Source organism: Mesoplodon densirostris, chromosome 14 (assembly GCF_025265405.1).
Source record: "Mesoplodon densirostris isolate mMesDen1 chromosome 14, mMesDen1 primary haplotype, whole genome shotgun sequence".
Classification (NCBI taxonomy): domain Eukaryota; kingdom Metazoa; phylum Chordata; class Mammalia; order Artiodactyla; family Ziphiidae; genus Mesoplodon; species Mesoplodon densirostris.
In genome coordinates, this window is record NC_082674.1 from 74148170 (window position 1) to 74162851 (window position 14682).

The 14682-nt window shown below is 38.4% G+C and overlaps 1 protein-coding gene across 3 annotated transcripts in view; it reads left to right on the top strand.

Annotated features, from left to right (window-relative positions):
* Nucleotides 1-14682, top strand: part of MGAT4A (alpha-1,3-mannosyl-glycoprotein 4-beta-N-acetylglucosaminyltransferase A) — a 116850-nt gene that overhangs the window by 88114 nt on the left and 14054 nt on the right. For all 3 annotated transcript variants that reach the window (XM_060116693.1, XM_060116692.1, XM_060116694.1), the window contains exons 8-13: nt 656-731; nt 7309-7423; nt 8540-8670; nt 12193-12300; nt 12416-12609; nt 14439-14517. In XM_060116693.1, coding sequence (XP_059972676.1) covers nt 656-731; nt 7309-7423; nt 8540-8670; nt 12193-12300; nt 12416-12609; nt 14439-14517 — 703 coding nt within the window. The remainder of the gene's footprint in view (nt 1-655; nt 732-7308; nt 7424-8539; nt 8671-12192; nt 12301-12415; nt 12610-14438; nt 14518-14682) is intronic.

Consider the following 14682-nt stretch of genomic DNA (forward strand, 5'->3'; position numbering starts at 1 on the left):
GATTAGTGTTTTTGAGAATATATTTAGATAAAGCCTTCATTAGAGAAGAGTGAATTCTCATTCACTCTCTCCTAAGTGGATATATCCTGTATGTGTGATATCCATCCATCTATTTATCTACCTATCTATCTTTCTAATACATAAATATACATTGTGTATATGTATAATATTGTATATACAATATGTGATGTATATATTGCATATATGTATATATTATAAAATATTTTATATATTATAAAATAGTATACATCTAACCTTATTTTGCTAACTTTGAGTCTGATTCCTAACTTATTTTTATTTTTTTTTTGGCTGCGTTGGGTCTTCGTTGCTGCACAGACTTTCTCTAGTTGTGGCGAGCGGGGGCTACTCTTCGTTGTGGTGCGCGATCTTCTCATTGCACTGGCTTCTCTTGTTGCGGAGCACGGGCTCTAGGCGTGTGGGCCTCAGTAGTTATGGCACGCAGGCTCAGTAGTTGTGGCTCTCGGGCTCTAGAGCGCAGGCTCAGTAGTTGTGGCACACGGGCTTAGTTGCTCAGCTGCATATGGGATCTTCCCGGGCCAGGGATAAAACCTGTGTCCCCTGCGTTGGCAGGTGGAGTCTTCACCACTGTGCCACCAGGGAAGTCCCTAACTTTTTTTGAAAATTTTTATTTCAGATGGAGAACAAAGCAAAACCTCGATTATTGTTTTCTAATGATGTATGCTCAGGAAAAGGGCACATATTACATCCAGGTAAGTGTGTATTTGTTTTTTTTCACACTTTTAAAGAAAAAGTAATATGAAGGATATATTTTCATTAAAATGAAGTTTTGAAAGCATAAACCCTCTAAAATATATAGGATCATAACAGTATGCCAGAGCAGAAGGGTTGATCACATCACTGAGAACATGGGCTCTGCAGTTCCACTCGCTGGTTTAGTTCATAATTATTTTGGTGGTCTTATGGTAAATAGTTGTTTTGTGCATTTCAATACATTTTCATTTGTACTGAAGATAATAAAGCTGACATTTAGTTCTAATGGTGCAACTTTTAGCAGCATGGCTAAAAGAGTAAGTCCATCATGGTAAGGGTTTTAAGTTAGCCAGGTAGGCAACAACTTAAATGATTCTAGGAAGCTCTTATTTCTTTCAAACCTCATTCTCCATTTAATACTTAAGCTTAAATTTCACCACTGGAATTTCACTTCTTTAACCAAACGTCTTTACCCCTTGTTCAAAATGCAAATACCCCTGAGAGGTATATGGCACCCAAAGCCTGTCAATTATTTTTTTTCCAGTATAAAAAGTTTATTAGATCCTCTCCTGGGTGGATGTTTGGATGAGAGTGGCAAGAAGCAGCCCTGGGCCCTGAACAGGAAGGACATGATGAAGCAGCTGTTGGCAGGGGCTGGGGAGGGAAAGAAGGAAGAAAAGAGGCTGGCATCACATGGGAAGGTGGACTTCTTGAGGGCAGACTTTGTCTCCTTTGACACTGTACCTCGGGCCAGCTGCATTCAAGTGTGCGTGAACCCTTCCTTGGTTCACAGGATGGAAAATGGAAATGATGATAGAGTGCAACATTGTCTATAACAGGATGCAACAGCTGTGCATATAAAAAAACACAATGTCCTAGATATAGGTAGTACCTTTCCTCTAAGTACATTAGAGAAGTCTGATTTTAGTTTTAAGATAATAATTGCACAGCATTTTATTTTAATGTATACCAAATATTATGGTTGTTGAACCTTCCTATTTGTTCTAGGGCCAATATATAAATATTTACATTATGGTCAAGAACTTTATAGAGAGAATTTAAAAGTGTAGCTATATCACTTTTAAAATTTGTTTCCAGTTTTCCTCCAAGGGAAGAATTAATGGAACCTTAAAGCTTTTGGGGGGAGTGTAGGAAAAGTTAATATTTAAAAATTGAGAAAAGGATGGGGGTTAAGAAAGAGGATGGTAAGGAAAACGTCCCCTAAGCAGGGTCAATATATGATGTATTATAACAGTAACAGCTGCTATGAACTAATATTTATTGCATGCTTAAACCATGTGTCAGGCATTGTTCTTTAAAATTTATGTTTTTCACATATTAACTCATTTAATATAACCCTTTTTATAACAAGAGTGTACTGTACGTACTGTCTTAAAGCCTGTTTTGCTGTCATTTAACATACTGTAGACACCTTTATTATGCCAGTAATTATAGATTGGTATAGTTTTTAATTGCTTCTTGAAGTACCATTATTCAGCTATCACGTTGATCTTATTGTTGGTCACTAAGATTGCTACCAGCTTTTCAGGTCTTTCACATATGGATCCACTGAACATTCTTTTTTTTTTTTTTTTTTTTTTTTTTTGCGGTACACGGGCCTCTCACTTTTGTGGCCTCTCCCGTTGCAGAGCACAGGCTCCGGACGCGCAGGCCCCGCGGCCACGGCTCACGGGACCAGCCGCTCCGCGGCATGTGGGATCCTCCCGGACCGGGGCACGAACCTGTGTCCCCTCCATCGGCAGGCAGACTTTCAACCACTGCGCCACCAGGGAAGCCCCCACTGAACATTCTTAAAATTACCCTATTTGCCCAAAAATTATGCCTCAGAAAGGAGGGAGTTGCTTTACCTTCAGGTCTTTACATAATGTATAGAATTCTCTCAGTGAGTTCATTATGATGTACAAAGTATTGTAATCCAGACTTCATAATTATCCCAGGGATATGAATTCAAGATTGCATATGTTGGGGGTGTATCCTACCCAAGACTTTTTTTTTTTTAATTTATTTAATTAATTAATTTATTTATTTATTTATTTTGGCTGTGTTGGGTCTTTGTTGCTGCGTGCGGGCTTTCTCTAGTTGCGGCGAGCAGGGGCTACTCTTCATTGCAGTGCACAGGCTTCTCATTGCGGTGGCTTCTCTTGTCGCGGAGCACGGGCTCTAGGTGCGCAGGCTTCAGTAGTTGTGGCATGAGGGCTCAGTAGTTGTGGCTCTCGGGCTGTAGAGCACAGGCTCAGTAGTTGTGGCATGTGGGCTTAGTTGCTCCGCAGCATGTGGAATCTTCCCGGACCAGGGCTCGAACCCGTGTCCCCTGCATTGGCAGGCGGACTCTCAACCACTGCGCCACCAGGGAAGCCCGCTTCTAGGTGTTTTAATAAGGAAAAGAACATTTTATTTCTCAGAAGAAAAAAAATTGCATTTATATTGATAGTCCCAATTCAAGTGTAAGATTATAGTAGTTTTATTTAACTTTTTTGAATTTTACATATATTTCTTTTCTCTTACATTGAAAGTCTTGGTTTTAGTAAAAATTAAATAACATAATTCTTTTATTCTATAGTATACCTAGAATGGTTTCAAAATAACAATACCAGTATCACTGCTAACCATTAGACTACTAAATGCAATTAAAATTTTTTCGTCCTTTTTTCCTCCCTAAGAGTATATCCTGATATGGATATATAGTCAAAATTCCGTGTTTGACAGTCACTCAACAAAATTCTTCATACTGTGTGACCACACTGACAACCTGATATGAAACTAGGTTCATTTGTTTCCATTTATATTCAGTTTTTAGGATGTTTTTTCCTTTTTAGTTGTAAAAAACATAACATTCCCAAATCAAAAGTTATATAAAATAAGATATATTTACAGAAGTCTCCTTTTTATCCCCGTGTTTTCTCCCTCTCCCATGGGTAACCACCATTAGTTTTTGGCTTCTCCTTGTACATTTAAAAAATTGGAGCAAAAAAGTAAATATAATATTCCACCTCTTTCAGATACTACAGCTGCATACTTCAAAAGCAATATTTTACAACTTGTATTTTAACTTCTCTCTATAAACTAGCGACTACTAATGGGATATATGTTAGATTTTTCAAAAAGTGACTCTTGCCATGATAAAACATTGATGTCAGAGAAGCACATATGTTTACTAAAAGACCTGTACGTGCAGGTTCATAGCAGCTTCATTCATAATAGCAAACCCTGGAAACAACCCATATATTCTTCAGCAGGTGACTGGTTAAACTGTGGTGCATTCGTACCGTGGAGTACCAAATAATGAAAAGACATGAGCTATGATACACGACATCTTAGATCTCAGGGGAATTATGCTCAGTTTAAAAAGCCAGTCTTCATATAGCATTCTTTTTTTAAATTAAATTAATTAACTAATTAATTAATTTTATTTTTGGCTGCATTGGGTCTTCATTGCTGCGTTTGGGCTTTCTCTAGTTGCGGCGAGTGGGGGCTACTCTTCATTGCGGTGTGTAGGCTTCTCATTGCGGTGGCTTCTCTTGTTGCGGAGCACGGACTCTAGGTGTGCGGGCTTCAGTAGTTGTGGCTCGTGGGCTCTAGGCGTGCGGGCTTCAGTAGTTGTGGCTCGTGGGCTCTAGAGCGCGTGGGCTCAGTAGTTGTGGTGCACGAGCTTAGTTGCTCCGCGGCATATGGGATGTTCCCGGACCATGGATCGAACCTGTGTCCCCTGCATTGGCAGGCAGATTCCTAACCACTGCGCCACCAGGGAGGTCCCTATATAGCATTCTTTTTTTTTTTTTTTTTTTTTTTCGGTATGCGGGCCTCTCACTGTTGTGGCCTCTCCCGTTGCGGAGCACAGGCTCCGGACGCGCAGGCTCAGCGGCCATGGCTCACGGGCCCAGCCGCTCCGCGGCATATGGGATCCTCCCAGACCGGGGCACGAACCCGTATCCCCTGCATCGGCAGGCGTACTCTCAACCACTGCGCCACCAGGGAGGCCCTAGCATTCTTGAAATGACAAAATTATGGAGATGGAGAACACTCTTGGTTACCAGAGGCTAGAAAGGAGAGAGAGGAGGGAGGTGGCTGAGGATGTAAAGGGTAGCATGAGAGTCCCTGTGACGGAACTGATCTGTGTCCTGGCTCTACTGGTGCTCCTGCACACGTACACGTGTTAAGATTGCATGGAGCTAAACACACACAGACACACAACTACACACAACTGAGTGCATGTAAAACTGGTGAAATTTGAATAATGTGGTTGAATTGTATCAGAGGCAGTTTCCTGGTAATGATATTGTGCTGTAATTATATTGGAGGATATATATTGGGGGTATGTTGGGTCTCTATTATTTTTTATAGCTGCATATGAATCTACAGTTATCTTTAAAAGTTTTTTAAAAAGTGAAGTTGTTTGATGAGGTGTGAGAGTGGAACAAAGCAATTTTTCTAATTTAATATAAAAAATGTAAATTTTTGGTGGTAACCAAATTTAATGTACTAAATTTTAAGTAGGCATTTAATTATTTCACCTACACTTCTGTATATTTAAATCAGTCCCAAGCTTGTTTTTGTTTTTTAAATTGGGGTATAGTTGCTTTACAATGTTGTGTTAATTTCTGCTATACAACGAAGTGAATCAACTATATGTGTACATATATTCCCTCCCTCTTGGATTCCCTCCCACACTCCCCCATCCCACCCATCTAGGTCACCACAGAGCACCGAGCTGAGCTCCCTGTGCTATGCAGCAGGTTCCCACTAGCTATCTGTTTTACACATGGTGTATATGTCAATCCCAATCTCTCAATTCATCCCCCCCCCGCTCCCCCCCACGTGTCCACACGTGTGTTCCCTACGTCTGCGTCTCTATTCCAAGCTTGTTTTTTTAATCTACTTATTGGAAAAACTTGGAAGTACCTGGTATTGGGGGTCATCTTTCCTTTAGGCGTCCACAACCAATGTTTGCCTGTGAGTGTGGGCATCTCTTCTTTGGGAAAGCAAGGTTAGGTGCCAGCGGGGCTTTGTGCTTTGTCTGGTTTTCCCTCTGGCTTCCCTACAAGCTCTGAGGGTGTAAAACTTGTCTTTTCTGTTCACTGGTGGGTTCCCAGAGTTTAGTACTGTGTCTGGAACATGATCAAAGCTCAGTAAATATTGGGTGAGTCAAAATCGTACCTTTCCAAATATTGCTGCTGTTTCTTCACAGATAGGAAGAAAGCTTAAGGACTTAAACACATGAACAAATCTAAATACTAAAATAAGTGAAAATTACTTGCAGATAACTAGAAATGATAATGTGTCATTAAGAAAAGAAAGAGTTTTCTTATGATGTTAAAATCATCCATGGAAAAGAATATTAAAAAATAATGTATATATGTAAGAAAAATCATCTTATGACTAAAATTTTATGAAGGGAGATTTGGGGAGGAAGTCTTTGCAGATACTCATGATCCCTGGTCTCTGTCGACTCCCTGTTGAACTGGTAAACATTCCAGTAACACACGTGGTGATGGCAGAGCACATGCAGTTAACTGGCACTCTTAGTTGCTACAGCTTCTTAAGTATTTTGAAGATACCTTTTAAAATATAAAAAGAGAACTTTTAGGAACCCATCCTGCAGAAATGAATAGCACTGATATGAAGTGTAAGCATTGTTTGCATTGACAAAGAATGAGAAACAACCTGGGTGTCTGCCTGTGAGCAGGTGAATGATTTGTCCATCAATCCCAGGGAATAGTATGAATCTGCTAGAGAGAATGCTTTAAATATATACTTTTTAACCTGGAAAGATATTCATGATATATTAAGAGAAAAAAAGCCAGTTTCATAATGTGATCCCTTTTTAATAAAAACATAAAGGTGGCAGGAACCTTAAGGTAGGTATGGGTCTACCTGTGCTGCATGCCCATATTGAAGGTATCCAGTGGGTGCACTACCCAACCTTGAACATTGGTCACTTCTGCTAGCAGGGTGGAGGGCAGAGAAGGAGAGCTGCTAGCTTTTTTCTTTTTTTGACTTGTTACATGTATTATGTAAAAAGCAAAAAAAAAAAAAAAGAAAAAATTAAAAGGCCTATAAAATTCTTTTCCTTTGAAAAGAAAACAGGGTAATGTGAAATCATGTTGGGAGCCATAAAAGGACCCAAAGGAGTGGAGTGGGTTTGTTATTTCCCATGGTAAGGGAGTGGTTTTGTTGACTTGCTATGTGCAACTGCCATTTTATTTTCCTTGCTTTCTTTTAATAAAATTTATTTTTATTTTAGTTATTTTTTATAATTTTTCCTTTTTATTTAATCATTATTATTATTATATATTTTTTGGCCACACCACGTGGCATGTGGGATCTTCCCTGACCAGGGATGTAACCCGTGCCCCCTGCATTGGGAGCGTGGAGTCTTAACCACTGGAATGCTAGGAAAGTCCTAAAATTTATTTTTTATATTTTCATCATTTTTGACCATTGTTTCCTTGATTGTCATTATAAAAGTGTGCTTGAGTTTTTCCATAGTAAAGAATGTCCTCTTTAAATCTTCCTTCTCTTTCTGGTTTATTAATATGATTGTTCAACTTTCTTTAGCTTGAAGATGATATTATTGTCAAACAGAACTACTTTAACACCATAAAAAATTTTGCACTTCAACTTTCTTCTGAGGAATGGATGATACTTGAGTTCTCCCAGCTGGGCTTCATTGGTAAGAAAAGTTTTAGATTTATTTACTTTTCAGAAAGAACTGTGACTTAGAATCTTAGACTATTTTTTTTTTACCTTAAAGTTGTCTTTTTCCTCTGGAAATGGATTGCTTTTGAGAAAATTTAATTTCGGTAAACTTCTGTGTATAAAATGTTGAAAGTCAACCCAAAATAGTATTTGGAGAGTTCTAAGATGGTAATATTTACTCTGGAGTTCTGCAAGGCAGCCCTGCTGGCTTTTCATGTCCACAGAGAGCCAGCCACTGTCCTGGGGAGCACGTCTGGTTCCTTCTTCTCAGACACTTCGAGTTCCTGTTTTAAAGCCCACAGCTCTTGCAAGATTGGGTTTCTTTTAAGAAGAGTCCTGCACTAGTGGTTTTCTAATAGGAATTCCTGGTATTTGACATAGTACATGAAGTTCTTGTTCAGTCATTAATTTGTATTCATGTGTTGCTTTCATGGACTAGTAAGGGTACTTATTTTTAAAGTTTTTTTTCATTAACATTCCTAAAGTATCCAACTAAAGAGAATATGTTTAAAGTTGAAGGTTGAAGGAAATTTATAGATCTTAAAAAACACCCCAGAGAGTAACATTTCACTTCTTCTAATGCTTTAAATCTGTAAGTATTAGAGGCTGGGGCTTTGATCTTGTTGATCATTTATCTGAAAACTTAATTTAAGACTCAAAAAACATCTTTATTTGTGAAGGTTTCAGTGAAGACAAAATCAGGAGTCCTTGTTTTTTGCTTTTATTGATTTAGTTAAATATTTTTTTTTACTTAAACCTCTTAAGTTCCTTTTTTATGGGAAGAATTTTAATAAGACATGAAGGAAAAATCTCCAGCTTGCTTCTTGAATCCTTTGTGCTAGTAGTTGTATGATAGATTTTGTAATGGAGAAAGTTAGGAGTTCAGTACCTTCTTCTGTTTATACTCAGGTGACAACTAAACTTAGCCAAAGCAAGTTTGTTTTTGATAAGACAGGTGAGGAAATTATTGACAGTGATTTATAGTTGAAAGCACAAGCTTTAGTGTATTTGTTGTACGGATTTCACTCATTTAAGCTATTTTGATGCTTGGCTTCTTTATTATAGTTACTGATTGGGAATATCTTTTCAGGTAAAATGTTTCAAGCGCCAGACCTCACTCTAATTGTGGAATTCATATTTATGTTCTATAAAGAGAAACCCATTGATTGGCTCTTGGACCATATTCTGTGGGTGAAAGTCTGCAACCCTGAAAAAGATGCAGTAAGTTAATTTCTTATGCGAGTGGAAGAGGCTTCTTTTATGTTTTTAGTGAAAGTGATGACTCTTAGGGAATCAGATGTTGTAAACGAACAGTTAAAAAGGTAGCATGGACATATATACACTACCAAACGTAAGGTAGGTAGATAGTGGGAAGCAGCCGCAGAGCACAGGGAGATCAGCTCGGTGCTTTGTGACCGCCTGGAGGGGTGGGATGGGGAGGGTGGGAGGGAGGGAGATGCATGAGGGAAGGGATGTGGGAACAGATGTATATGTATGACTGATTCACTTTGTTATAAAGCAGAAACTAATAAAAATAAATAAATAAATAAAATAAACTCATGCAATGAGGAAATTTGAAAAAAAAAAAAAGGTAGCTGAAAGAAAACAGTGTTTCCACTTACCAGTGTAAGTGCTTGCCTTCTTTCTAGAACTACAAGAAGTTCCTGTTCTGGAGGGACTTTTAAGTCAGTGAAGGTCACCTTTCTTTAAATTGCTGATGAATGTTTATTGTGTCTTGAGGCTCTGGTGTTTCCTTGCTGTTGGCCGTATCTGTCCTGTGTGTGGGGGGGAGTTGTTTTGGTTTTCTTCACATCCTCTGTCAGCTTTCTTTTTTCAAATACTTTGGGGACAATATCGGACCCCAGCACACCTGGATATAAGCAATAGAATGGAGGTCATATTTTATACCAAAACAATGACAAGTCAAAAGTGTACCTTTTTGTATTGTGTTACTTTTAAGAAGCTAGTGATATGCTGATCTTTGGGATGTTGGTGACAGGTAAGTAAGTGAACAATGACTTTTGCTTGGACTATTCAAATATTAAGTTATCTCCATTGAAATCTTATTGTAGAAAGTAAATATGTTTTTCTTATCTAATTTGAATTGTATCTCTGGAAAAAATTTTTAATTATTGGCTATAAGCATAAATAAAATATGAATACACATTCTTAAAAATGAATGAGTCACTTTGATATGTAATAACAAGGAAATCTTTATTATAAGCATATGTCATTATAGTGTTGACTTATTCTCACAAATAAACATTTAATTTGATTTCATGACTTTATATTCCCTAGAACAGTTTGATCATCCTATCTACCAGTTAGTTTTTGGGACACCCTCTTCAGGTGTCCGTAAGCTATTGCTTTCTCTCTCTTTTAAAAATAACCACTTTCTTAGAGCAAATCACGGTGTGTAGCGAAATAGCAGAGTACCAGCTTTCCAACAATGACTGAACGTATAAATCGATAAGATCAACTCATTTTTATGATGTAAGCCCTTACCTGTATTTTCTTTGTGATTTACAGGAATTTTTATTGTAGGACACAGAACAATTCATGTCATCTTTACATTTGTACAACACACTTGCCTTTAATTGGTCCTGTGCAGTTTTATCTCATATGGTGGTTAGGTTCTTAAGTGAGCTTGTGAGGTGAAAATCTCTGAAAGTAAAAATTAAAACCATGAAGATACATTCTTTCACCCTTCTTTCTATGGCCTGTAATTTTTCAGCTGCTTCCACTAGGATGTCACAGAAGCTGTCACCACATACTTGCTGGCCCCAGGATCACATCCCTTTGACAGTGGTCTAGGAGACCCTTCCATTCACACTTATTTCACTGAGCATAATACCCTCAAGGTTCATCCATGTTGTTGCAAATGGAAAGATTTCATCTTTTATATGTTTGAGTAGTATTCCTGTGTGTGTGTGTGTGTGTGTGTGTGTGTGTGTGTGTGTGTGTATACACAGCACATCTTTATCCATTCATCCGTTGATGGGCACTTAGGTTGTTTCCATATCGTGGCTCTTGTAAATAATGTTGTGATGAACACAGGGGTGCATGTGTCTTTTCTGATTAGTGTTTTCGTGTTCTTTGGATACATACCCAGAAGTGGGATTGCTGGGTCATATGGTACTTCCTGGTTTTTTGAGGAATCTCCATACTGGTTTCCACAGTGGCTGTACCAGTTTACATTCCCACCAGTAGTACCGAGCAAAAACAAACACGTAGTTACAAGGACAGGGTAGTGGTTACCAGACGGGACGGGGCAGGGGCTGAGTGGAGGGGTGAAACGGGTAAAGGGGGTCAAATGTATGGTGATGGATGGAAACTGACTTGGTGGTGAGAACACTGTAGTGTATACAGAAGTAGAAGTATAATGTTGTATATTTGAAACTTAGATAATGTTATAAACCAATGTTACTTTAAAAAAAAAAAAAGCATTCACACATTCTTCCAAAGGTTTATGGACCCGCTTTGACTCTTCGGGCCCTAATGAATGTGTCCTTCCTTGCCTGTGTGTTGAGTGGCGGGCTCGGTCTCAGGCACTGCTGCTTCTCCTCCTCCCTCGCCTCCACCACCATCCCACCTGCCCTCTCCTCGCTCCTCGCCCTTCCTCTCCCTCCCTTACCTTCCCTCTCCTTCCACTTGAGTGTTTTATTTGTGTAAATAAAATATACAGTTTCATCTCTGCTCTCCTGTTAGCAATAATGCTAATGAAGTAAACCTCTTGAGAAAAATTAGGCATTTTAACACCCAGGAAATAATTGGAGGTCTTTCAAAGTGGAAATGTCTTATACATTTGTCTTTTTTTTTTTTTTTTTTTTTTTTGCGGTACGCGGGCCTCTCACTGTTGTGGCCTCTCCCGTTGCGGAGCACAGGCTCCGGATGCGCAGGCTCAACGGCCATGGCTCACGGGCCCAGCCGCTCCGCGGCATATGGGATCCTCCCAGACCGGGACACAAACCTGCGTCCCCTGCATCGGCAGGCGGACTCTCAACCGCTGCGCCACCAGGGAAGCCCCCCATTTGTCTTTTTCAGTATGTTCTTGGCCCAAAACTTATAAAAGTCATGGAAAATGGAAAGGGTTTCTAAAAGCATGACAAGGTAGCCACGGCTGTCCTGAAGCACTGAACTAATAATGAATGCACTAGAGTCCTGCCAGGGCTGTAGGTCCCACACACCGTGATCACACGGGAGCAGGTTATAATCGAAAATCTGGGCCATGGGGTGCTTAGAGCTGAAACATAGGTGTCCCCCAACTGTGCTGAGTTGGATTTGTCTGTTTTGATGTTGTTTCCTTGCTTGTAGTCCACTTGCTGGCTCCCATTTTCAAATTGCTTTCATGCGACAAAATGTGCTTTTTCTTATCTGCAAATTCTTTCATTATAGTATCCAATTAAAGGTATTTTGTGTATTTGAACCAAACCTCTAGAGTTTGTGCATTTTAACATTAAAAGTCAAATCTATATTGACCTATTTTGAAAGGTGGTTGAAATTAAATCCTTAACTCTTCCCTTGTAAGTGCTTATTTTTAATTTCCGCATCGTGTCTGTTTATCACGTAGGTAGCAAATCTATTAATGCCTCAAAGAGGACCCTAAAAAAACACGACTTGGAATTATAAGATGAAGTTGGATTTTCTTTTCAATATTTACCCTTCTAAAGGGCTTCTCATCTTTCAGAGGAGGACAGGATTTCACTTTATAATGTAACACTAACATTCCCGTTTAATATTTAGAAACATTGTGATCGACAGAAAGCAAATCTGCGGATTCGCTTCAGACCTTCCCTTTTCCAACATGTTGGTCTGCATTCTTCACTAACAGGAAAAATTCAGAAACTCACGGTTGGTGATTTAATTTTATTTTTCTCATGCACAGACAATTTGTTATCTACTGTATAATCCTTGTTCTTCTTAAGTATAAATGAGCCGTATGTTGTTAATATGTCTTTCCTCCTAGGATAAAGATTACATGAAACCATTACTTCTTAAAATCCATGTAAACCCCCCTGCAGAGGTATCTACTTCTCTGAAGGTCTACCAAGGACACACACTGGAGAAAACTTATATGGGGGAGGATTTCTTCTGGGCTATAACTCCAGTAGCTGGAGACTACATCCTGTTTAAATTTGACAAGCCAGTCAATGTGGAAAGGTAGGTCATTATTGAAATATAATTTGGTCTTACAATTCAGACCTCTTATTCATAATGTGATTTATGACGGAATTTTTGGTGTATATAACACATGTGAGCAGTCAATGAGTCGTAAATGTTGGATTATAAAATACATTTTGTGTAACTCAGTAACAGTATGGGTATGTTGCTTACAGATATAATACCAGCATTTAGTATGTTTGATAAATTCTATTGGTATTTCTGAATGTATATTTAGTATAGATTTTTAATACTTTTATGTAGAACTCTCCCTCAGAATCCCAAATTAGTTTTCACGTCCTTATCCTAGAATATCCCTTAAGATTTGACTGTGAGCTAGTGGATGGCCCAGCAATTTGGTTGAAATGATAAATTTGACAGACTATGACTATTCCTATTCAGTGCTTTTGCAAGTGCTGGAAGTGCAAGTGCTTTTAGTACACCATGGAGGAATTTAAAACCCTTTTATGTGTTTCAGCATTTCTGTTCACTTTACAAAATTTGGGACTTTTTCTCCCCATTTTTTACTTAACAGTCACAATTCCTTCAATCTTTCCTCAGTTTTGGGTATGTTCCCCAGACTGTCTGTGGCATACTTCCATGTAATCCCCAGAATGTGATGTGTTGTGTTCTCCTTTGAAGGCCATTTGGTTTTTAGAATCTGCCAAAAATAATTTGGAATAATTCTGTTTAGGGTGGTCAAAAACAATGCATAGCTACATGTAATGCTATTAATTTTCTTTTGTTACTCTAAACTGATTCTAAAGAGGAATTTAAGTGTAAAAATGTTATAAGCAATGGGAAGATCACTGGCAAGACATAGTAGCATACTTTGGAGTAACATTTTGTACTTATATGAGTATATAATATCAGTTTTGTTGTTATTTAATGTTCATTTTTATACTGTGTGGTGGAACTCTGCTCTGTGAGGTATTGTTCACCACGCTTGAGTCCTCACAGAATTAGAAATAGCACTCTTCTTTCACCTCAACAAGAATAGCCTCAGACCACATTTATGGGTTTATTTTTAGGAAATAAAAATAATTCCATCAAAGAATCTGCTAAAGAGCCCATATATTCGAGATCAAACTTAGTAACAACAAATATATTTACAATAAACCTCTGTAAAATGATGTTTATAATGCCCCTACTGAGGGCACTTTTCTAGCGAAACACAATTCTTCTAAAATGACAGTATATGTGAATTTTCTTGGAGTGCATGCACAGACCCACCCTTCCTAGGACAGAGAAAAGGGATCATTTGATTTTCACCATAACTTATTTGCTGAGAGGGGAAAAAGCAGAAGTTGTATTTATTAATACAGAAGTGAAGTGTTAGGAAAAAAAGTTCTCTGTGTAACATATGTATGTATTCATTATACAAGAATTTTAAGGTGTGAAGAATGAGGGAAAAAATCATAACCCCAAGGATACCATTATGACCATATTGACACATTTTTTTCTTGGTAACTGTGTGCACTTTCTGCTTTGAGATCATGGTCTACATGTAATTTTATATCGTATATTATCCAATATACTCTGTCATAAGTGATTCACAAGCATTTTAATGGCTGCATCAACAGCAACAAAACACTGTCATCTTTTTTTTTTTGTCAAGTACATTATTGTTATGCAGCAAACATGCCCCTCTGATAGAGGAGTTGGTGCATCCGCCTTAGGTTTTAATTTCCCTGCAACTATTCAGAACATATGCTGTGCAGTCACTACAGACTTTAGCGTCGTTGACCTTATTCTGAGGTAAGGCCCCCTTCTGAACCTTTGTCGAGGATAGTCTGACTATATTTTTATTTTTATGTTTGTCTTTTCAGTTATTTGTTCCATAGTGGCAACCAGGAACATCCAGGGGATATTCTGCTCAACACAACTGTAGACGTTTTGCCTTTGAAGGTATGACTATTTTTTCCCCGAAATTTTCCTTGAGAACTAATATTAATAGACCTGATTTGGGGCTCTTCCTGTTTAAGAAAGAAATTCTCATGATGGCAGGACCTTAGTGGTGAGTAATACCAACTTCTTTTGGCAATATGGAACACCTGGTTTATTGTCCCGTTT